Below are 25,071 nucleotides of genomic sequence, written 5' to 3' on the forward strand. Positions count from 1 at the left end.
GAAGACATTTTCCTCCACTCTGTATGTGAACACGCGTTCCTCCACTCTCTGTATGTGAAGACATTTTCCTCCACTCTGTATGTGAACACGCGTTCCTCCACTCTCTGTATGTGTACACACGTTCCTCCACTCTGTATGTGAATGCATTTTCCTCCACTCTGTATGTGAATGCATTTTCCTCCACTCTGTATGTGAACACGCGTTCCTCCACTCTCTGTATGTGAAGACGTTTTCCTCCACTCTCTGTATGTGAAGACATTTTCATCCACTCTGTATGTGAAGACGTTTTCCTCCACTCTCTGTATGTGAAGACGTTTTCCTCCACTCTCTGTATGTGAAGACGTTTTCCTCCACTCTCTGTATGTGAAGACGTTTTCCTCCACTCTCTGTATGTGAAGACGTTTTCCTCCACTCTCTGTATGCGAACACGCGTTCCTCCACTCTCTGTATGCGAACACGCGTTCCTCCACTCTCTGTATGTGAAGACATTTTCCTCCACTCTGTATGTGAACACGCGTTCCTCCACTCTCTGTATGTGTACACACGTTCCTCCACTCTGTATGTGAATGCATTTTCCTCCACTCTGTATGTGAATGCATTTTCCTCCACTCTGTATCTGAAGACATTTTCCTCCACTCTGTATGTGAACACGCGTTCCTCCACTCTCTGTATGTGAAGACGCGTTCCTCCACTCTCTGTATGTGAACACGCGTTCCTCCACTCTCTGTATGTGAAGACATTTTCCTCCACTCTGTATGTGAACACGCGTTCCTCCACTCTCTGTATGTGAAGACATTTTCCTCCACTCTGTATGTGAACACGCGTTCCTCCACTCTCTGTATGTGTACACACGTTCCTCCACTCTGTATGTGAATGCATTTTCCTCCACTCTGTATGTGAATGCATTTTCCTCCACTCTGTATGTGAACACGCGTTCCTCCACTCTCTGTATGTGAAGACGTTTTCCTCCACTCTCTGTATGTGAAGACATTTTCATCCACTCTGTATGTGAAGACGTTTTCCTCCACTCTCTGTATGTGAAGACGTTTTCCTCCACTCTCTGTATGTGAAGACGTTTTCCTCCACTCTCTGTATGTGAAGACGTTTTCCTCCACTCTCTGTATGTGAAGACGTTTTCCTCCACTCTCTGTATGTGAAGACGTTTTCCTCCACTCTCCCAGTGGAGAAGCCCATTCCCACTCAGGAGACTGAAAAGATTTGGCATGGGTCCTCAGAGCAACCGGACTGGTTGCATCACCGCCTGGTATGACAAATGCTCAGCCTCCGACCGCAAGGCACTACAAAGTGTAGTGCATACGGCCCAGTACATTACTGGGGCCAAGCTTCCTGCTATCCAGGACCTCTATACCAGGCGGTGTTGGAGGAAGGCCCTAAAAATTACCAAAGACTCCAGCCACCCCAGTCATCGACTGTTCTCTCTGTTACCGCACGGCAAGCGGTACCGAAGCGCCAAGTCTAGGTCCAAAAGGCTTCTTAACAGGTTCTACACCCAAGCCATAAGACTCCTGAACAGCTAATCAGATTGCTATCTGCCTCGATGTTGCAGCTGTAGAATCCTTTGAGGATCTCAGGACCCATGCCAAATCTTTTTAGTTTCCTGAGGGGGAATAGGCTTTGTCGTGCCCTCTTCATGACTCTCTTGGTGTTTGAACCATTCTAGTTTGTTGTTGATGTGGACACCAAGGAACTTGAAGCTCTTAATCTGCTCCACTACAGTCCCTTCAATGAGAATGGGGTGATGCTCGGTCCTCCTTTTCCTGTAGTCCACAATCATCTCCTTAGTCTTGGTTACGTTGAGGGATAGGTTGTTATTCTGGCACCACCCGGCCAGGTCTCTGACCTCCTCCCTATATGCTCTCTTGTCATTGTCGGTCAGGCCTACCACTGTTGTGTCGTCTGCAAACTTAATGATGGTGTTGGAGTCGTGCCTGGCCATGCAGTTGTGGGTAAACAGAGAGTACAGGAAGGGACTGAGCATGCACCCCTTGGGAGCTCCAGTGTTGAGGATCAGCGTGGCAGATGTGTTGCTACCTACCCTCACCACCTGGGGGCAGCCCATCAGGAAGTCCAGGATCCAGTTGCAGAGGGAGGTGTTTAGTCCCAGGATCCTTAGCTTAGTGATGATCTTTGAGGGTACTATGGTGTTGAACGCTGAGCTGTAGTAAATGAATAGCATTCTCACATAAGCGTTTGTTTTGTCCAGGTGGGATAGGGCAGTGTGGAGTACAATAGAGATTGCATCATCTGTGGATCTGTTTGTGCGGTATGGAGTGAGTCTAGGGTTTCTGGGATAATGATGTTGATGTGAGCCATGACCAGTCTTTCAAAGCACTTCATGGCTACCGACGTGAGTGCTACAGGCCTGTCGTCATTTACGCAGGTTGCCTTTGTGTTCTATGGCACAGGGACTATGGTGGTCTGGTTGAAACATGTTGGTATTTCAGACTCAATCGGGGACATGTTGAAAATGTCAGTGAAGAAACCTGCCAGTTGGTCAGCACATGCCTGGAGCACACGTCTTGGTAATCCGTCTGACCCCGTAGCCTTGTGTATGTTGACCTGTTTAAAGGTCTTACTCACTTCGGCTACGGAGAGCGTGATCACACAGTCGTCCGGAACAGCTGATGCTCTCATGCATGCCTCAGTGTTGCTTGCCTCAAAGCGAGCATAGAAGTGATTTAGCTCGTCTGGTAGGCTCATGTCACTGGGCAGCTCGCGGCTGTGCTTCGCTTTGTAATCTGTAATAGTTTGCAAGCCCTGCCACATAAGACGAGCCTCGGAGCCGGTGTAGTATGATTCAATCTTAGCCCTGTATTGACGCTTTTCCTGTTTGACGGTTTGTCGTAGAGCATAGCTGGATTTCTTGTAAGCTTCTGGGTTAGAGTCCCACACCTTTAAAGCGGCAGCTCTACCCTGTAGCTCAGTGCGAATGTTGCCTGTAATCCATGGCTTCTGGTTGGGGTATGTACGTACAGTCACTGTGGGGACGACGTCCTCGATGCACATATTGATAAAGCCAGTGACTGATGTGGTGTACTCCTCAATGCCATCGGAGAATCCCGGAACATGTTCCAGTCTGTGATAGTGATAGTTTAGCATCTGCTTCATCTGACCACTTTTTTATAGACCGAGTCACTGGTGCTTCCTGCTTTAATTTTTCCTTGTAAGCAGTAATCAGGAGGATAGAGTTGTGGTCGGATTTACCAAATGGAGGGCGAGGGAGAGCTTTGTACACGTCTCTGTGTGGTGTGGATTACAGGTGATCTAGAATTGTTTCCCTCTGGTTGCACATGTAACATGTTGATAGAAATGTGGTAGAACTGATTTAAGTTTCCCAGCATTAAAGTCTCCGGCCACTAGGAGCGCCGCCTCTGGGTGAGGGGTTTCCTGTTTGCTTATTTCCTTATACAGCTGACTGAGTGCGGTCTTAGTGCCAGCATCTGTCTGTGGTGGTAAATAAACAGACACGAAAAGTATAGCTGAAAGCTCTCTAGGCAAGTAGTGTGGCCTGCAATTTATCACAATATACTCTATACTCTCAGGTTAGCAACATCTAGAGACTTCCTTAGATTTCGTGCACCAGCTGTTGTTTACAAATATGCACAGACCGCCCCCCCCCTCGTCTTACTGTGCTGTTCTATCCTGCCGGTGCAGCGTCATTCAATCACGATTCCGTGAAACATAGGATATAACACTTTCTGATGACCCGTTGGTAGGATATTTGTGATCGTACCTCATCTAAGTGTGTACATGTACATATTACCTCGACTAACCTGTACCCCCGCACGTTGACTCTGTACCCGTTGATTTAGTAAATACTTTAACACTTATTTTTCTTAAAAATGCATTGTTGGTTCAGGGCTTGTAAGTAAGCATTTTACTGAAATGTCTACACCTGTTGTATTCGGCGCATGTGACAATACAATTTGATTTGATGATATTTTGCAGTCATGTGTGTAAGTGTACCCAGTAAAGATCTCCCCTGGCTGATTATGCTAGAGGCTGTCAGTGTGTGTGGAACACTACAGCGCAGGGTCAACTGTACCATTCTGAACAGGCCTGATCCTGTTAGCACACAGTCTACATTATACATGTCATTAGAAATAGTAGCAGATTCATTGTAGTGATACTTGCCACTTTAGCTAGTGACCACAACATCATACACAGATATGAATGCCAAGGCCTAAATGTATATGGAGGTTTTTATTAGACAGAGAAGGCACTGAATGAATCCCAAATGGAAATGAATGTAGCCTCTTCTATTGTAGCCTGATCTCCCAGACTACTGTTACTGTCTGCTGTGGAGCAGAGTGGAGAATGGTAGCAGTGAGAGACCTCCCCACTGTTACTGTCTGCTGTGGAGCAGAGTGGAGAATGGTAGCAGTGAGAGACCTCCCCACTGTTACTGTCTGCTGTGGAGCAGAGTGGAGAATGGTAGCAGTGAGAGACCTCCCCACTGTTACTGTCTGCTGTGGAGCAGAGTGGAGAATGGTAGCAGTGAGAGACCTCCCCACTGTTACTGTCTGCTGTGGAGCAGAGTGGAGAATGGTAGCAGTGAGAGACCTCCCCACTGTTACTGCCTGCTGGGGAGCAGAGTGGAGAATGGTAGCAGTGAGAGACCTCCCCACTGTTACTGTCTGCTGTGGAGCAGAGTGGAGAATGGTAGCAGTGAGAGACCTCCCCACTGTTACTGCCTTCTGGGGAGCAGAGTGGAGAATGGTAGCAGTGAGAGACCTCCCCACTGTTACTGTCTGCTGTGGAGCAGATTGGAGAATGGTAGCAGGGAGAGACCTCCCCACTGTTACTGTCTGCTGTGGAGCAGAGTGGAGAATGGTAGCAGTGAGAGACCTCCCCACTGTTACTGTCTGCTGTGGAGCAGAGTGGAGAATGGTAGCAGGGAGAGACCTCCCCACTGTTACTGTCTGCTGTGGAGCAGAGTGGAGAATGGTAGCAGGGAGAGACCTCCTCACTGTTACTGTCTGCTGTGGAGCAGAGTGGAGAATGGTAGCAGGGAGAGACCTCCCCACTGTTACTGTCTGCTGTGGAGCAGAGTGAAGAATGGTAGCAGGGAGAGACCTCCCCACTGTTACTGTCTGCTGTGGAGCAGAGTGGAGAATGGTAGCAGTGAGAGACCTCCCTACTGTTACTGCCTGCTGGGGAGCAGAGTGGAGAATGGTAGCAGTGAGAGACCTCCCCACTGTTACTGCCTTCTGGGGAGCAGAGTGGAGAATGGTAGCAGGGAGAGACCTCCCCACTGTTACTGCCTGCTGGGGAGCAGAGTGGAGAATGGTAGGAGTGAGAGGTGTGAGACCTCCCCACTGTCACTATCCCCCCAGGAACCATTCTCTGTCCCTTCTCTCTCTCCCCTCCTCTCATTGATATCTAAGACACTGTGTGCATCCTAATGTTCCAGTTGAATGTAGACTCCACTGAGCTGCCTGCCAGGAAGGCCACTCTGTTCTTTCTGACTTAGAGTGTCCTTCTATATTCAACCAATTGTGTTCTACTCTGTCCTCAATAACCGTCTGTCAGGCTGTTTGTTCATTACTATGAAAATGGCCCATCTTCATTTCATACGCGACAGTACAGTGGTTTCCATACATGGAGATGCACCCGACAAGGCCTTGTGTGGTCCTTGAAGATGTACCTCTTCAATCCCAGAATGACGTGTTGTCCCTGTACCATGTTTAGAAAGACAGTGTTTTTCTCAGTGTGTCATTTTGTGTGTCTCAGTGAGTATAAGGTGTGTTTGGGGTTCGTCACAGACTGCTGCCTCTTGCTGTTTGTTTCTCTGTGTGTGTTATCTCTCTGGGGCATCACAGGAAAGGTGTTCTCCAGCACTGATAAAGACCTGCCTGGACGCCTCTCAGCCGCCTTAGCTTTTTTACCTTTCTTTAGAAACAATCAGAAGCTCAGGGCTTTATGCAAACACAGACACATGCACACCCATACACACACATCTGTAGGCTTCATTTAATTACAGGAGCTGGTAGGTTCAGTTAAAGGACGGACAATCTGGACTCAACTCCACAGCTGGAATCCACACCCATCTATTTACCTCCCTCAATCCTTTCCCTCATCAATCGATCTCTCCTTCTTTCCCTGACCGGTCTCTGTGTCTGTGTGTGTGTGTGTGTGTGTGTGTGTGTGTGTGTGTGTGTGTGTGTGTGTGTGTGTGTGTGTGTGTGTGTGTGTGTGTGTGTGTGTGTGTGTGTGTGTGTGTGTGTGTGTGTGTGTGTGTGTGTGTGTGTGTGTGTGTGTGTGTGTGTGTGTGTGTGTGGCCCCCTTGCCTTTCCCATCAGCAAACATTCTCTGATCTTATCTTCTGCTGTTCTTTGCACTTTCCTATTTTGTTTTAGACTCATTTTTATATAATAATAGGTGTTTTACATAAAAACTTGTGTATTTAAACTCAACATAATAATGTGAAAGTGCCTCAATAACTAATCATCACCTCCCTCCCTCCCTCCCTTCCTCTCCGTCGCTCTGCCTCTCTCTCTCTCTGCAGTGTGCTGGGCCGTCGTGACAGTGACAGTGACTCCCAAGGTGGAGGTGATCAAGGGAGAGTCAGCCAGTCTGCCCTGCACCTTCAAAATCCCTCCCACCCCGAACAAAATCGTGGAGTGGTTCATTGTAATTCTCCTACTACTTTACTCCTGGCTTCCCACATTTAAAAAATACTACAGTTTACTATATAATACTACAGTGCTTACTATAGAATTCAGTAGTAAACTGTAGAATACTAAATACCCAAATCAAATCAAATTGTATTTGTCACATGCGCCAAATACAACAGGTGTAGACTTACCTCTCTCTTTCCCTCTCCTTCCTCCTCCCTCTCCCCCTCTCCCCCTCTCTCCTCTTCCCCTCACAAGGAGGAGGGTGGCACCAGGAAGCGTGTTGCGTTCCGCTCCGTGTCGGGCGGAGAGGGGAAGAGTGATGAGGGGACACGTCTGTCCGACAGAGTGACCATGGGAAGGGACTTCTCTCTGAACATCTCCCCCGTGGCGGTGGAGGACCAGCTGCCCTACTACTGCCAGGTCACTGCTGGCCCTGCCGGGGTTGGAGAGGCCATCACACAGCTCAAAGTCTTCTGTGAGTTACTGACCACTGACCTTTAGAGTGACCCTACTGTGACCTTTAGAGTGACCCTACTGTGACCTTTAGTGAACGATGCGGTCTTCGTTGTATGGGATGCCGGGTGGATTTTGACTGTCGGGATGAGAGTGTGTGTGTTGTATGTGCTAGATGAGAGTGTGTGTGTTGTGTGTGCTAGATGAGAGTGTGTATGTTGTGTGTGCTGGATGAGAGTGTGTGTGTTGTGTGTGCTGGGTGAGAGTGTGTGTGTTGTGTGTGCTGGGTGAGAGTGTGTGAGTGTGAGTGTGAGCGTCTAAATCAACGATTAACGTACAAACTTAGTTCATGAACAATATTATTGTGGGAAGCGCTACTAAGGTACACAATAGTACATTTTGGTAGATAGAAGGTGCTCTTTGGTAAAAGGGGTGAATTGGTCATCAAATAGAAAGGAGGAACAAGGCACTCTTCATATAATTCATTAAAATGCCTTCATTAGTATGGCTTGTTCAATAGAAACAAAGTTTTTAAAAACCGACGCGTTTCAGCTGCATGGCCTTCGTCAGGGAGAACAAAAAAAAAGAAATACAAGGTCCTCTTTTGAACAGCTTTTCAATTGGCCCTAATTGGAAGAGGGAGTGGTTACACAATTGATTGGACACACCTAGTAAGAAATACTATACACATTAAAAGGTGAAATACTGTAGCTATGTTATCATAAAAATACAAGTCCAAGATAGAAGTAAATCCATATCTTCATTTAAACCAGGGTACTTAGTGGCCTGTAGTTTGTAAATCCATATCGTCATTTAAACCAGGGTACTTAGTGGCCTGTAGTTTGTAAATCCATATCTTCATTTAAACCAGGGTACTTAGTGGCCTGTAGTTTGTAAATCCATATCGTCATTTAAACCAGGGTACTTAGTGGCCTGTAGTTTGTAAATCCATATCGTCATTTAAACCAGGGTACTTAGTGGCCTGTAGTTTGTAAATCCATATCGTCATTTAAACCAGGGTACTTAGTGGCCTGTAGTTTGTAAATCCATATCTTCATTTAAACCAGGGTACTTAGTGGCCTGTAGTTTGTAAATCCATATCGTCATTTAAACCAGGGTACTTAGTGGCCTGTAGTTTGTAAATCCATATCGTCATTTAAACCAGGGTACTTAGTGGCCTGTAGTTTGTAAATCCATATCTTCATTTAAACCAGGGTACTTAGTGGCCTGTAGTTTGTAAATCCATATCGTCATTTAAACCAGGGTACTTAGTGGCCTGTAGTTTGTAAATCCATATCGTCATTTAAACCAGGGTACTTAGTGGCCTGTAGTTTGTAAATCCATATCGTCATTTAAACCAGGGTACTTAGTGGCCTGTAGTTTGTAAATCCATATCTTCATTTAAACCAGGGTACTTAGTGGCCTGTAGTTTGTAAATCCATATCGTCATTTAAACCAGGGTACTTAGTGGCCTGTAGTTTGTAAATCCATATCGTCATTTAAACCAGGGTACTTAGTGGCCTGTAGTTTGTAAATCCATATCGTCATTTAAACCAGGGTGCTTAGTGGCCTGTAGTTTGTAAATCCATATCGTCATTTAAACCAGGGTACTTAGTGGCCTGTAGTTTGTAAATCCATATCGTCATTTAAACCAGGGTACTTAGTGGCCTGTAGTTTGTAAATCCATATCTTCATTTAAACCAGGATACTTAGTGGCCTGTAGTTTGTAAATCCATATCGTCATTTAAACCAGGGTACTTAGTGGCCTGTAGTTTGTAAATCCATATCGTCATTTAAACCAGGGTACTTAGTTGCCTGTAGTTTGTAAATCCATATCTTCATTTAAGCCAGGGTACTTAGTGGCCTGTAGTTTGTAAATCCATATCTTCATTTAAACCAGGGTACTTAGTGGCCTGTAGTTTGTAAATCCATATCGTCATTTAAACCAGGGTACTTAGTGGCCTGTAGTTTGTAAATCCATATCTTCATTTAAACCAGGGTATTTAGTGGCCTGTAGTTTGTATATCCATATCTTCATTTAAACCAGGGTACTTAGTGGCCTGTAGTTTGTAAATCCATATCTTCATTTAAACCAGGGTATTTAGTGGCCTGTAGTTTGTAAATCAATATCTTCATTTAAACCAGGGTATTTAGTGGCCTGTAGTTTGTAAATCCATATCTTCATTTAAACCAGGGTATTTAGTGGCCTGTAGTTTGTAAATCCATATCTTCATTTAAACCAGGGTACTTAGTTGCCTGTAGTTTGTAAATCCATATCTTCATTTAAACCAGGGTACTTAGTGGCCTGTAGTTTGTAAACCAATATCTTCATTTAAACCAGGGTACTTAGTGGCCTGTAGTTTGTAAATCCATATCTTAATTTAAACCAGGGTACTTAGTGGCCTGTAGTTTGTAAATCCAAAAACTTTCCCTTTGGTTTAACTGTTTAAGACGGTCCCCTTTTCTAATAGAGGCCGGAATATGATCAATACCCACAGCTTGTAGGGAGGCAGGGTTGCCATGGTGTAGGGACTTGTAGTGCCTTGCCATGGGGTAGTCTTCATTGCCTACCTGTATGGCGTACTTGTGTTCCGCTAAGCGGTCTTGAAGGCGTCTCTTTGTCCGTCCAATGTAGAACACCTTGCACTGTGAACATTCCAATCTATAGATGACATGAGTGGTTTTACAGTTAATGAAATGCTTGATGTAATACTCCATTTAGGAAGCTGTGTCAACAAAATACTTATTCTGTGTAATATTACTGCAATGGTTGCAATGGTTACATTTAAAAGAGCCCTTGGGTTTGTGGTCAAGACAAGTTGTTTGAGAGTCACCCGGAAGATACAGGGTAGGACATCTCTTAAAGCTTATGACTGGTGGCTCAGGAAAGACTTGGCGTAGTAGCGTATAACTTTGGATGATTCCCCAATTCTTTTTAATGGTTATTTTAATGTTCTCTGCTTCAGTGCTGTATTTTGGAACAGAATACTCTCTCTGATGCGTCAGGAGGCTCTCCCCTTCGCAACAAGTTCTCTCTGTCAAGTAATCCAGCCCTTATACCTGCATCTTTCAGGACCTGGGAGCTGTAGCCCTGATTCAAGAAGCGATTCTCCATTCAGCAGATTTGACACTAGTCTGTTTCCTGATCGCAAATTCTGTTTTTTAAAAACTTTGTTTCTATTGAACATGCCATACTAATGAAGGCATTTTAATTAATTATATGAAGAGTGCCTTGTTCCTCCTTTCATTTGGATGACCAATATTATTTTTGCATTGCAGAGTGTAATCAATAATAAGCATTATACATGAACTAAATACTGAGTAGAACGACGTAAAATGATTCAGATAATAAATGGCAGTGAAAGTAAAACTCTTTCTTGCACCTTAACATTTCATCTTTGTAAGAAAACGATCTCTAATAAGCTGCCCAGAGGTCAATTAGTCCTATGAACATCACACTTGACACAATTTATTAATAGTTCAATTGCATCTGTCATAGCTAATAGATGTCAGCTTAATGACCGTCCAGAATTATCCTGAATTATCACCATGGCGATGAGAGCTGACCCCAGACCAGGTCGTTGTGTCCTTGTCACCCTCTGCAACCCCAACACATTAGCAATCCTATTTCTAGTGTTAAAATACACCAGGAATATAGTGTTTGGGGATGGCCCAATATCAGTAAATATTATTATTTTGGGTTGGGCCAATGGGGGTAGAGGGTGAATGGTGTTGGTTAGAGAATTGAGTGACACTTCAATAACCATTTAAGTGCTCAGTAAGTCATTCATTAACATGCATGTACCCTATAGACATTCAAGTCTGAAGGAATTACTTAGGATGTAAATGGCTATTAGTTCACACATTGTAAAGTAGATGTCATAGGTGACATTATTATTTAAAAAAATGTTTACCTTTATTTAACTAGGCAAATCAGTTAAGAACAAGAACAGTTAAGTTATTTATAATGATGGCCTACCACCGGCCAAACCCCAACGACGCTGGGCCAATTGTGCGCCACCCTATGGGACTCTCAATCACGGCCGGTAATGATACAGCCTGCATTATAAAGAGTACCTTAATGGAGCACTGATACAATTAATAAAGACAAGTCAAATACCTGACTATAGACTTTAACAGGCCACTCAGGACTGTTCCCTAAAGTACTGTATCTCCTCTTTGTCTGCCTTCCTCTCCCTACTGAATAGGAGCAGTTTTTAATGACTCCCTACAAGGGCTGAGAAATAGCCTGAGTGTTCTGAAACAATGGGCTTCCTTAGGGAGGTTTACACTACAGCAGCATGTATAATGCAGAACGGGAAACAGTGATACACTCACTGACACCATACATCCTGCCTGTGTGTGTGTGTGTGTGTGTGTGTGTGTGTGTGTGTGTGTGTGTGTGTGTGTGTGTGTGTGTGTGTGTGTGTGTGTGTGTGTGTGTGTGTGTGTGTGTGTGTGTGTGTGTGTGTGTGTGTGTGTGTGTGTGTGTGTGTGTGTGTGTGTGTGCGCACATGTGTGTGTGTGTGTGTGTGTGTGTGCGCACATGTGTGTGTGTGTCTGTACGTGCATCCATGCATGCTACTTCCCTCTCTATGGCGTTGAACTTGCTTTCTTTCATTTCCATGTGGAAACTGACACCCATGTTAAATAATGTGTTACATTTCTGCCAGTTCTAGTCAGCAAACAGACACCTGGAAGAACAATGAGGAGCAAGACAGAGGAGAGAGAGTAATATAGAGGGGGAGGAGTGAAGGGGGAGGAATTAGGGAGAGTTATGGAGGTGAGAGAGGTGAGAGAGAGAAAGATAGAGGGAGGTTAGAGAGAGAAAGATAGAGGGAGGAGAGAGAGAACGATAGAGGGAGGAGAGAGAGAGAATGATAGAGGGAGGTGAGAGAGAGAACGATAGAGGGGGGAGAGAGAGAGAACGACAGAGGGAGGTGAGAGAGAGAACGACAGAGGGAGGTGAGAGAGAGAAAGATAGAGGGAGGAGAGAATGAGAAATATAGAGGGAGGTGAGAGAGAAATATAGAGGGATGTGAGAGAGAAATATAGAGGGAGGTGAGAGAGAAATATAGAGGGAGGTGAGAGAGAAATATAGAGGGATGTGCGAGAGAACTATAGAGGGAGGTGAGAGAGTAATATAGAGGGAGGTGAGAGAGAAATATAGAGGGAGGTGAGAGAGAGAAAGATAGAGGGAGGTGAGAGAGAAATATAGAGGGAAGTGAGAGAGACAAATATAGAAGGAGGTGAGAGAGAGAAAGATAGAGGGAGATGAGAGAGAGATAAATATATAGGGAGGTGAGAGAGAAATATAGAGGGAGGTGAAAGAGAGAAAGATAAAGGGAGGTGAGAGAGAAATATTGAGGGAGATGAGAGAGAGAGAGAAAGATAAAGGGAGGAGAGAGAGAAATATAGAGGAAGATGAAAGAGAGAAATATAGAGGGAGGTGAGAGAGAAATATATAGGGAGGTGAAAGAGAGAGAAATATAGAGGGAGGTGAGAGAGAAATATAGAGGGAGGTGAGAGAGAAATATAGAGGGAGGTGAAAGAGAGAAAGATAGAGGGAGATGAGAGAGAGAGAAAGATAAAGGGAGGTGAGAGAGAAATATTGAGGGAGGTATAAGAGAGAAATATAGAGGGAGGTGAGAGAGAGAGAAAGATAAAGGGAGGTGTGAGAGAAATATAGAGGGAGATGAAAGAGAGAAATATAGAGGGAGGTGAAAGAGAGAGAAATATAGAGGGAGGTGAGAGAGAGAATATAGAGGGAGGTGAGAGAGAAATATAGAGGGAGGTGAAGAGAGAGAAATATAGAGGGAGGTGAGAGAGAGAAATATAGAGGGAGGTAAGAGAGAATATATAGGGAGGTGAGAGAGAAATATATAGTGAGGTGAAAGAGAGAGAAATATAGAGGGAGGTGAAAGAGAGATAGAAATATAGAGGGAGGTGAGAGAGAGAAATATAGAGGGAGGTGAGAGAGAGAAATATAGAGGGAGGTGAGAGAGAGAAAGATAGAGGGTGGTGAGAGAGAGAAATATAGAGGGAGGTGAGAGAGAGAGAAATATAGAGGGAGGTGAAAGAGAGAGAAATATAGAGGGAGGTGAGAGAGAGAAATATAGAGGGAGGTGAGAGAGAGAAAGATAGAGGGAGGTGAGAGAGAGAAAGATAGAGGGTGGTGAGAGAGAGAAAGATAGAGGGAGGTGAGAGAGAGAGAAATATAGAGGGAGGTGAAAGAGAGAGAAATATAGAGGGAGGTGAGAGAGAGAAATATAGAGGGAGGTGTGAGAGAAATATAGAGGGAGGTAAGAGAGAAATATATAGGGAGGTGAGAGAGAAATATATAGTGAGGTGAAAGAGAGAGAAATATAGAGAGGGGTGAGAGAGAAAGCTAAAGGGAGGTGAATGAGAGAGAAATATAGAGGGAGGTGAGAGAGAAATATAGAGGGAGGTTAAAGAGAGAGAAATATAGAGGGAGGTGAGAGAGAGAAATATAGAGGGAGGTAAGAGAGAAATATATAGGAAGGTGAGAGAGAAATATATAGTGAGGTGAAAGAGAGAGAAATATAGAGGGAGGTGAAAGAGAGAGAGAAATATAGAGGGAGGTGTGAGAGAGAATTATAGAGGAGAAGGAGGGGGAAATATAGAGGGAGGTGAGAGAGAGAATATAGAGGGAGGTGAGAGAGAGAAATATAGATTGAGGTGAGAGAGAGAAATATAGAGGGAGGTGGGAGAGAGAAAGATAGAGGGTGGTGAGAGAGAGAGAAATATAGAGGGAGGTGAGAGAGAGAGAAATATAGAGGGAGGTGAGAGAGAGAGAAAGATAGAGGGAGGTGAAAGAGAGAGAAATATAGAGGGAGGTGAGAGAGAGAGAAATATAGAGGGAGGTGTGAGAGAGAAATATAGAGGGAGGTGAGAGAGAGAAATATAGAGGGAGGTGAGAGAGAGAGAAAGATAAAGGGAGGTGAGAGAGAAATATTGAGAGAGGTGAAAGAGAGAAATATAGAGGGAGGTGAGAAGAGAGAAAGATAAAGGGAGGTGAGAGAGAAATATAGAGGGAGGTGAAAGAGAGAAATATAGAGGGAGGTGAGAGAGAAATATAGAGGGAGGTGAAAGAGAGAGAAATATAGAGGGAGGTGAGAGAGAAATATAGAGGGAGGTGAAAGAGAGAGAAATATAGAGGGATGTGAGAGAGAGAGAAATATAGAGGGAGGTAAGAGAGAAATATATAGGGAGGTGAGAGAGAAATATATAGTGAGGTGAAAGAGAGAGAAATATAGAGGGAGGTGAAAGAGAGATAGAAATATAGAGGGAGGTGAGAGGGAAAAATATAGAGGGAGGTGAGAGAGAGAAATATAGAGGGAGGTGAGAGAGAGAAATATAGAGGGAGGTGAGAGAGAGAAAGATAGAGGGTGGTGAGAGAGAGAAATATAGAGGGAGGTGAGAGAGAGAGAAATATAGAGGGAGGTGAAAGAGAGAGAAATATAGAGGGAGGTGAGAGAGAGAAATATAGAGGGAGGTGAGAGAGGAAATATAGAGGGAGGTGAGAGAGAGAAATATAGAGGGAGGTGAGAGAGAGAGAAAGATAAAGGGAGGTGAGAGAGAGAGAAAGATAAAGGGAGGTGAGAGAGAATATTGAGGGGGGTGAAAGAGAAGAAATATAGAGGGAGGTGAGAGAGAGAAAGATAAAGGGAGGTGAGAGAGAAATATAGAGGGAGGTGAAAGAGAGAAATATAGAGGGAGGTGAGAGAGAAATATAGAGGGAGGTGAAAGAGAGAGAAATATAGAGGGAGGTGAGAGAGAAATCTAAAGGGAGGTGAAAGAGAGAGAAATATAGAGGGATGTGAGAGAGAGAAATATAGAGGGAGGTAAGAGAGAAATATATAGGGAGGTGAGAGAGAAATATATAGTGAGGTGAAGAGAGAGAAATATAGAGGGAGGTGAAAGAGAGATAGAAATATAGAGGGAGGTGAGAGAGAGAAATATAGAGGGAGGTGAGAGAGAGAAATATAGAGGGAGGTGAGAGAGAGAAATATAGAGGGAGGTGAGAGAGAGAAATATAGAGGGAGGTGAGAGAGAGAAATATAGAGGGAGGTGAGAGAGAGAAAGATAGAGGGAGGTGAGAGAGAGAAAGATAGAGGGTGGTGAGAGAGAGAAATATAGAGGGAGGTGAGAGAGAGAGAAATATAGAGGGAGGTGAAAGAGAGAGAAATATAGAGGGAGGTGAGAGAGAGAAATATAGAGGGAGGTGTGAGAGAGAAATATAGAGGGAGGTGAATGAGAGAAATATAGAGGGAGGTGAGAGAGAGAAATATAGAGGGAGGTGAAAGAGAGAGAATATAGAGGGGGGTGAGAGAGAAATATATAGTGAGGTGAGAGAGAAATATATAGTGAGGTGAAAGAGAGAGAAATATAGAGGGAGGTGAAAAAGAGAGAAATATAGAGGGAGGTGAGAGAGAGAAATATAGAGGGAGGTGTGAGAGAGAAATATAGAGGGAGGTGAGAGAGAGAAATATAGAGGGAGGTGAGAGAGAGAAATATAGAGGGAGGTGAAAGAGAGAGAAATATAGAGGGGGTGAGAGAGAAATATATAGTGAGGTGAGAGAGAAATATATAGTGAGGTGAAAGAGAGAGAAATATAGAGGGGTGAGAGAGAAAGATAAAGGGAGGTGAAAGAGAGAGAAATATAGAGGGAGGTGAGAGAGAGAAATATAGAGGGAGGTGAGAGAGAGATGGTTGTGAGGTCTGGGGTCCGCTCACCAACCAAGACTTCACAAAATGGGACAAACACCGAATTGAGACTCTGCACGCAGAATTCTGCAAAAATATCCTCCGTGTACAACGTAGAACACCAAATAATGCATGCAGAGCAGAATTAGGCCGATACCCACTAATTATCAAAATCCAGAAAAGAGCTGTTAAATTCTACAACCACCTAAAAGGAAGCGATTCACAAACCTTCCATAACAAAGCCATCACCTACAGAGAGATGAACCTGGAGAAGAGTCCCCTAAGCAAGCTGGTCCTGGGGCTCTGTTCACAAACACAAAACACACACTACAGAGCCCCAGGACAGCAGCACAATTAGACCCAACCAAATCATGAGAAAACAAAAAGATAACTACTTAACACATTGGAAAGAATTAACAAAAAAAACAGAGCAAACTAGAATGCTATTTGGCCCTACACAGAGAGTACACAGCGGCAGAATACCTGACCACTGTGACTGACCCAAAACTAAGGAAAGCCTTGACTATGTACAGACTCAGTGAGCATAGCCTTGCTATTGAGAAAGGCCGCCGTAGGCAGACTTGGCTCTCAAGAGAAGACAGGCTATGTGCTCACTGCCCACAAAATGAGGTGGAAACTGAGCTGCACTTCCTAACCTCCTGCCCAATGTATGACCATATTAGAGAGACATATTTCCCTCAGATTACACAGATCCAAAAAGAATTCGAAAACAATTCCAATTTTGAAAACTCCCATATCTACTGGGTGAAATTCCACAGTGTGCCATCACAGCAGCAAGATTTGTGACCTGTTGCCACGAGAAAAGGGCAACCAGTGAAGAACAAACACCATTGTAAATACAACCCATATTTATGCTTATTTATTTTATCTTGTGTCCTTTAGCCATTTGTACATTGTTAGAACACTGTATATATATATAATATGACATTTGTAATGTCTTTACTGTTTTGAAACTTCTGTATGTGTAATGTTTACTGTTCATTTTTGTTGTTTTTCACTTTATATATTCACTTTGTATGTTGTCTACCTCACTTGCTTTGGCAATGTTAACACATGTTTCCCATGCCAATAAAGCCCTTGAATTGAATTTAATTGAATTGAGAGAAAGATAGAGGGAGGTGAGAGAGAGAAAGATAGAGGGTGGTGAGAGAGAGAAATATAGAGGGAGGTGAGAGAGAGAAATATAGAGGGAGGTGAAAGAGAGAGAAATATAGAGGGGGTGAGAGAGAAATATATAGTGAGGTGAGAGAGAAATATATAGTGAGGTGAAAGAGAGAGAAATATAGAGGGGGTGAGAGAGAAAGATAAAGGGAGGTGAAAGAGAGAGAAATATAGAGGGAGGTAAGAGAGAAATATATAGGGAGGTGAGAGAGAAATATATAGTGAGGTGAAAGAGAGAGAAATATAGAGGGGTGAGAGAGAAAGATAAAGGGAGGTGAAAGAGAGAGAAATATAGAGGGAGGTGAGAGAGAAATATAGAGGGAGGTGAAAGAGAGAGAAATATAGAGGGAGGTGAGAGAGAAATATAGAGGGAGGTGAAAGAGAGAGAAATATAGAGGGAGGTGAGAGAGAGAAATAGAGGGAGGTAAGAGAGAAATATATAGGAAGGGAGAGAGAAATATATAGTGAGGTGAAAGAGAGAGAAATATAGAGGGAGGTGAAAAGAGAGAGAGAAATATAGAGGGAGGTGAGAGAGAGAGAAATATAGAGGGAGGTGAGAGAGAGAAATATAGAGGGAGGTGTGAGGGAGAATTATAGAGGGAGGTGAGAGAGAAATATAGACGGAGGTAAGAGAGAGAAATATAGAGGGAGGTGAGAGAGAGAAATATAGAGGGAGGTGAGAGAGAGAAATATAGGGGTGTATGAGAAAATATAGAGGGAGGTGAGAGAGAGAAATATAGAGGGAGGTGAGAGAGAGAAATGTAGAGGGAGGTGAGAGAGAGAAAGATAGAGGGAAGTGAAAGAGAAAATATAGAGGGAGGTGAGAGAGAGAGAAATATAGAGGGAGGTGAAAGGAGAGAAATATAGAGGGAGTGAGAGAGAGAACTAAGAGGAGGTGTGAGAGAGAATATAGAGGGAGGGTGAGTAGAGAGAAATATAGAGGGGGGGTGAAGAGAGAAAGATAGAGGGAGGTGAAGAGGAGAAAGGAGAGAGGAGGTGAAAGAGAGAATAGAGAGGGACGGTGTGAGAGAGAGAAATATAAGGGAGGTTACAGAGAGAGAAATATAGAGGGAAGGTGAGAGAGAGAGAAATATAGAGGGAGGTAGAGAGAGAAATATAGAGGGAGGTGGAGAGAGAATTAGAGGGAGGTGAGAGAGAAATATAGAGGGAGGTGAGAGAGAGAATATAGAGGGAGGTGGGAGAGAGTGAGAGAGAGAAATATAGAGGGAGGTGAGAGAGAGAAATATAAAGGGAGGTTGAGAGAGAAATATAGAGGGAGGTGAGAGAGAGAATATAGAGGGAGGGTGAGAGAGAGAAAGANAGAAATATAGAGGGAGGTGAGAGAGAGAAATGTAGAGGTGAGGTGAGAGAGAGAAAGATAGAGGGAGGTGAAAAGAGAAATATAGAGGGAGGTGAGAGAGAGAAATATAGAGGGAGGTGAAAAGAGAGAAATATAGAGGAGGTGAGAGAGAGAAGATATAGAGGGAGGTGTGAGAGAGAAATATAAAGAGGGAGGTGAGAGAGAGAAATATGAGAGGGAGGTGAGAGAGAGAAAGATAGAGGGAGGTGAGAGAGAGAGAAAGATAGAGGAGGTGAAAGAGAGAAATATAGAGGGAGGTGTGAGAGAGAGAATATAGAGGGAGGTGAAAGAGAGAGAAATATAGAGGGAGGTGAGAGAGAGAGAAATATAGAGGGAGGTGAGAGAGAGAAATATAGAGGGAGGTGAGAGAGAAATATAGAGGGAGGTGAGAGAGAAATATAGAGGGAGGTGAGAGAGAGAAATATAGAGGGAGGTGGGAGAGAGTGAGAGAGAGAAATATAGAGGGAGGTGAGAGAGAGAAATATAAAGGGAGGTGAGAGAGAGAAATATAGAGGGAGGTGAGAGAGAGAAATATAGAGGGAGGTGAGAGAGAGAAGATAACGGGAGGTGAAGAGAGAGAAATATAGAGGGAGGTGAGAGAGAGAATATAGAAGGGTGGTGATAGAGATAAATATAGAGGGGAGGTGAGAGAGAGAAGAAATATAGAGGGAGGTGGAGAGAGAGAAATGTAGAGGGATGTGAGAGAGAGAGAAGATAGAGGGAGGTGAAAGAGAGAGAAATATAGAGGGGAGGTGAGAACGAGAGAGAAATACTAGAGGGAGGTAAGAGAGAGGAAAGATAGAGGGAGGGTGAGAGAGGAGAAAATATAGAGGGAGGTGTGAGAGAGAAATATCAGAGGGAGGTGAGAGAGAGAAATATAGAGGGAGGTGACGAGAGAGAAAGATAGAGGGAGGTGAGGAGAGATGAGAAAGATAGAGGGAGGTGAATGAAAGAGGAGGAAATCTAGAGGGAGGGTGTGAGAGAGAGAAATTATAGAGGGAGGTGAAAGAGAGAGAAGAATATAGAGGGAAGGTGAGAGAGAGAGAAATATAGAGGGAGGTAAGAGAGAGAGAGAAATATAGAGGGAGGTAGAGAGAAGAGAAATATAGAGGGAGGGTGAGAGAGAAATATAGAGGGAGGTGAGAGAGATAATATAGAGGGAGGTGAGTAGAGAGAAATATAGAGGGAGGTGAGAGAGAAATCTAGAGGGAGGTGAGAGAGAAAATATAGATGGAGGGAGAGAGAGAAATAAAGGGAGGTGAGAGAGAGAAATATAAGGGGAGGTGAAAGAGAGAGAAATATAGAGGGGGTGAGAGAGAGAAGAGAAATATATAGTGAGGTGGAAGAGAAATATATAGTGAGGTGAAAGAGAGAGAAATATAGGGGAGGTGAAAAAGAGAGAAATATAGAGGGAGGTGAGAGAGAGAATATAGAGGGAGGTGTGAGAGAGAAATATAGAGGGAGGTGAGAGAGAGAAATATAGAGGGAGGTGAGAGAGAGAAATATAGAGGGAGGTGAAAGAGAGAGAAATATAGAGGGAGGTGAGAGAGAATATATAGTGAGGTGAGAGAGAAAATATAGTGAGGTGAAAGAGAGAGAAATATAGAGGGGGTGAGAGGAGAAAGATAAAGGGAGGTGAAAGAGAGAGAAATATAGAGGGAGGTGAGAGAGAATATAGAGGGAGGTGAAAGAGAGAGAAATATAGAGGGAGGTGAGAGAATATAGAGGGAGGTGAAAGAGAGAGAAATATAGAGGGAGGTGAGAGAGAGAAATATAGAGGGAGGTAAGAGAGAAATATATAGGAAGTTGAGAGAGAAATATATAGTGAGGTGAAAGAGAGAGAATATAGAGGGAGGGTTGAAAAGAGAGAGAGAAATATAGAGCGGAGGTGGAGAGAGAGAGGAAATATAGAGGGGACGGGTGAGAGAGAGAAATTAGAGGGAGGTGTGAGGGAGAATTATAGAGGAGGTGAGAGAGAAATATAGACGGAGGTAAGAGAGAGGATATATGAGGGAGGTGAGGAGAGAAATATAGAGGGAGGTGAGAGAGAGAAATATTAGAGGGTGGTGATAGAGAGAAATATAGAGGGAGGTGAGAGAGAGAAATATAGAGGGAGGTGAGAGAGAGAAATGTAGAGGGAGGTGAGAGAGAGAAAGATAGAGGGAGGTGAAAGAGAGAACTATAGAGGGAGGGTGAGAGAGAGAGAAATATAGAGGGAGGTGAAAGAGAGAGAAATATAGAGGGAGGTGAGGAGAGAGAGAAATATAGAGGGAGGTGTGAGAGAGAAATATAGAGGGAGGTGAGAGAGAGAAATATAGAGGGAGGTGAGAGAGAGAAAGATAGAGGGAGGTCGAGAGAAGAGAAAGATAGAGGGAGGTGAAAGAGAGAAATATAGAGGGAGGTGTGAGAGAGAGAAATATAGAGGGAGGTGAAAGAGAGAGAAATATAGAGGGAGGTGAGAGAGAGAGAAATATAGAGGGAGGTGAGAGAGAGAAATATAGAGGGAGGTGAGAGAGAAATATAGCGGGAGGGTGAGAGAGAAATATAGGAGGGAGGTGAGAGAGAGAAATATAGAGGGAGGGTGATGAGAGAGAGTGAGGAGGAACTCTAAAGGGAGTGAGAGAGAAATATAAAGGGAGGTGAGAGAGAGAAATTATAGAGGGAGGTGAGAGAGCGAAATATAGAGGGAGGTGAGAGAGGAAAGATAAAGGGAGGTGAGAGAGAGAATATAGAGGGAGGTGAGAGAGAGAAATATAGAGGGGTGGTGATAGAGAGAAATATAGAGGGAGGTGAGAGAGAGAAATATAGAGGGAGGTGAGAGAGAGAAATGTAGAGGGAGGTGAGAGAGAGAAAGATAGAGGGGAGGTGAAAGAGAGAAATATAGAGGGAGGTGAGAGAGAGAGAAATATAGAGGGAGGTGAAAGAGAGAGAAATATAGAGGGAGGTGAGAGAGAGAGAAATATAGAGGGAGGTGTGAGAGAGAAATATAGAGGGAGGTGAGAGAGAGAAATATAGAGGGAGGTGAGAGAGAGAAAGATAGAGGGAGGTGAGAGAGAGAGAAAGATAGAGGGGAGGTGAAAGAGAGAAATATAGAGGAGGTGTGAGAGAGAGAAATATAGAGGGAGGTGAAAGAGAGAGAAATATAGAGGGGAGGTGAGAGAGAGAGAAATATAGAGGGAGGTAAGAGAGAGAGAGAAATATAGAGGGAGGTGAGAGAGAGAGAAATATAGAGGGAGGTGAGAGAGAAATATAGAGGGAGGTGAGAGAGAGAAATATAGAGGGAGGTGAGAGAGAGAAATATAGAGGGAGGTGAGAGAGAAATATAGAGGGAGGTGAGAGAGAAATATAGAGGGAGGTGAGAGAGAGAAATATAGAGGGAGGTGAGAGAGAGAAATATAGAGGGAGGTGAGAGAGAGAAATATAAAGGGAGGTGAGAGAGAGAAATATAGAGGGAGGTGAGAGAGAGAAATATAGAGGGAGGTGAGAGAGAGAAAGATAAAGGGAGGTGAGAGAGAGAAATATAGAGGGAGGTGAGAGAGAGAAAGATAGAGGGAGATGAGAGAGAGAAAGATAAAGGGAGGTGAGAGAGAGAAAGATAGAGGGAAGTGAGAGAGAGAAATATAGAGGGAGGTGAGAGAGAGAGAATATAGAGGGAGGTGAGAGAGAGAAATATAGAGGGAGGTGAGATATAGATAGGAAGATCACGCCAATGTTATTAAATGTCGTTTATTTTTATAGTCAGACGGTAGCTGTGGTCTCGCTGCGATACCATGACCTTGCATGTGAATGAGCGAGGGAGTGAGAGATACATTGATGACAGAGAGATAGAAACAGAGGGAACATACAGCAGTGTGTGAGAGAGAGAACGAGGAGTGTGTCTCTTGTCTGTGACCCGTATCAGCCCACAGCAACCGAGGTCACAGTGGAATAATACACACAGGGATGTTTACCATTGCCCTAATCGGAGGTGTGTGTGTGTGTTTGTGTGTGTGTGTGTGTGTGTGTGTGTACTTGCATTTATGTGCATGCACTGCATATGTGTGTGTGTCTGTTACTGTAGTTACAATAAATTAATGTCACTTGTCTCTCTCAGGGTGACATGAGCTTGGCACCTCGAGCTCTTCCTGTCTGTGTCAGGCTCTGAGTGTTTCCGTCCTGTGATTGGTTCAGGAAGGGGATACCAAATTATTTCCAGTCATCCAAATACATGTATATACCTAGAAATGTCATTCTGACTGCTCTGGAACTATATATATACTGTGCATATATTCATGTAAACAGCTATGCTTATTTTAATTCAGATAATATACTGTATCAGAAAATGTGAAAATAGTGGACTTGCATTTTGTAAAGCTCTGATCTGAGAATATAACTCCCCCTTCCTCAGTCGCTCCAGAGATGCCAGAGGTCACTGGATCCAACCAGGCCATATCTGTAGGAGACTCCTCCACACAGGTTGGTTTCAACTATTTGTCCTGGAATCTTCCATTGTCATCTAATGTTCTTTCATTGTCCTCTAATGTTCTTCCATTGTCTTCTAATGTTCTTCCATTGTCCTCTAATGTTATTCCATTGTCTTCTAATGTTCTTCCATTGTCCTCTAATGTTCTTCCATTGTCCTCTAATGTTCTTCCATTGTCCTCTAATGTTATTCCATTGTCCTCTAATGTTCTTCCATTGTCCTCTAATGTTCTTCCATTGTCCTCTAATGTTCTTCCATTGTCCTCCAGTTGCTGAGTATCTTTCCCCTCCTCTGTGTGTGTGTGTGTGTGTGTGTGTGTGTGTGTGTGTGTGTGTGTGTGTGTGTGTCAGGTGGGCCAGTGTGTGAGCCATAACGGTCACCCCCAGCCCAGGATCATCTGGTTCCAGGACTCCAAGCCTCTGCCTGAGGTCAAGGACAACAAAGAGAGTGAGTATACACTCCCTCTACTTACTTCTACTACTACTTAACTGTAAACAAAAATATGCTAGTGTTTCAACTAATTATTATTAAGTAACTGGTTCCACAGACTTTTCTTTTGTTTACTCAACTTTTCAGTCTAAAATATAATTGTTGACCCAAACTTAGCACCAATGTGAGAAAACATAGGCAAAAACTTTGTAAACTTAAAATTATGTGTTTTCTCAACTTGTCTGGTGTGTTGATTCAACTAGAACTTGTTCTCTGTTCATCTTACCTAAAAAGTACCAGTTACACACACCATGCTTTTAACTTCTTGGCGCACCCATCCCGTGAGCGGGATAATTTTCGTCTGAATTGCTGAATTGCAGAATGCCAAATTCAAATTAAATTACTAAAAATATTTAATTTTCATGAAATCACAAGTGCAATATAGCAAAACACAGCTTGGTTTGTTGTTAATCCACCTGGCGTGTCAGATTTAAAAAAAGCTTTACAGCTTTTATGTAAGGACATCTCTCTCAGCAGACAAAACATTACAAACAGCTAGCAGCAAAGTAGAATGGTCACGAAAGTCAGAAAAGCAATAAAATGAATCGCTTACCTTTGATGATCTTTCGGATGTTTGCACTCACAAGACTCCCAGTAACACAATAAATGTTCCTTTTGTTCGATAAAGATTATTTTTATATCCAAAAACCTCCATTTGGTTGACAAGTTTTGTTCAGAAATCCACAGGCTCGTGCGGTCATGACGGGCAGACGAAAATTCCAAATAGTATCCGTAAAGTTCGTAAAACATGTCAAACGTTTTTTATAATCAATCCTCAGGTTGTTTTTACAATAAATAATCAATAATATTTCAACCGGACCGTAGCTTTTTCAATAGGAGAGAGAGAGAAAATGTCTGCTCCAAGATGTTGTGCATGCAAAACTCTGCTGGCACCCAGCCATCCACTGACGCGATGTGATCCTTCTCGCTAATTTTTCAGAATAAAAACCTGAAACTATGTCTAAAGACTGTTCACACCATGTAGAAGCCATAGGGAAAGGAATCTAGTTGATATCCCTTTAAATGGAGGGAAGGCATGCAATGGAACAGGGAGATTCGTTTCTCTTAGTCACTTCCTTGTTGGATTTTCCTCAGGTTTTTGCCTGAAATATCAGTTCTGTTACATACTCACAGACAATATTTTGACAGTTTTGGAAACTCTAGAGTGTTTTCTATCCTAATATGACAATTATATGCATATTCTAGATTCTGGGCCTGAGAAATAGGCAGTTTCATTTGGGTACGTTTTTCATCCAAACACTGCCCCCTACTCTCAACAGGGCTTTTAACATGTTTTCAACTTACATATTTGACTTATACATAACTTATACATACCTGGCCTGAACTTTAGTTACTGTCACTAGCTGGCTACCACCTGGTTACTCTACCCTGCACCTTAGCGGCTGCTGCCCTGTGCACATAGACATGGAATCACTGGTCACTTTAATAATGGAACACTGGTCACTATAATAATGTTAACATACTATTTTACCTACTTCATAATAATGTTTACATACTATTTTACTCACTTCATAATAACGTTTACGTGCTATTTTACTCACTTCATAATAATGTTTACATACTATTTTACCCACTTCATAATAATGTTTACATACTATTTTACTCACTTCATAATAATGTTTACATACTATTTTACCCACTTCATAATAATGTTTACATACTATTTTACCCACTTCATAATAATGTTTACATACTATTTTGCCCACTTCATAATAATGTTTACATACTATTTGACC

General features: G+C 43.3%; 1 protein-coding gene across 3 annotated transcripts in view; it reads left to right on the plus strand.

Annotated features, from left to right (window-relative positions):
• Window positions 1-25,071, plus strand: part of LOC109901650 (basal cell adhesion molecule) — a 129,822-nt gene that overhangs the window by 53,024 nt on the left and 51,727 nt on the right. For all 3 annotated transcript variants that reach the window (XM_031787094.1, XM_031787095.1, XM_031787096.1), the window contains exons 2-5: window positions 6,530-6,654; window positions 6,897-7,116; window positions 22,751-22,818; window positions 23,176-23,272. In XM_031787094.1, coding sequence (XP_031642954.1) covers window positions 6,530-6,654; window positions 6,897-7,116; window positions 22,751-22,818; window positions 23,176-23,272 — 510 coding nt within the window. The remainder of the gene's footprint in view (window positions 1-6,529; window positions 6,655-6,896; window positions 7,117-22,750; window positions 22,819-23,175; window positions 23,273-25,071) is intronic.

Source organism: Oncorhynchus kisutch, linkage group LG13 (genome assembly GCF_002021735.2).
Source record: "Oncorhynchus kisutch isolate 150728-3 linkage group LG13, Okis_V2, whole genome shotgun sequence".
In the NCBI taxonomy this organism is placed as follows: Eukaryota; Metazoa; Chordata; class Actinopteri; order Salmoniformes; family Salmonidae; genus Oncorhynchus; species Oncorhynchus kisutch.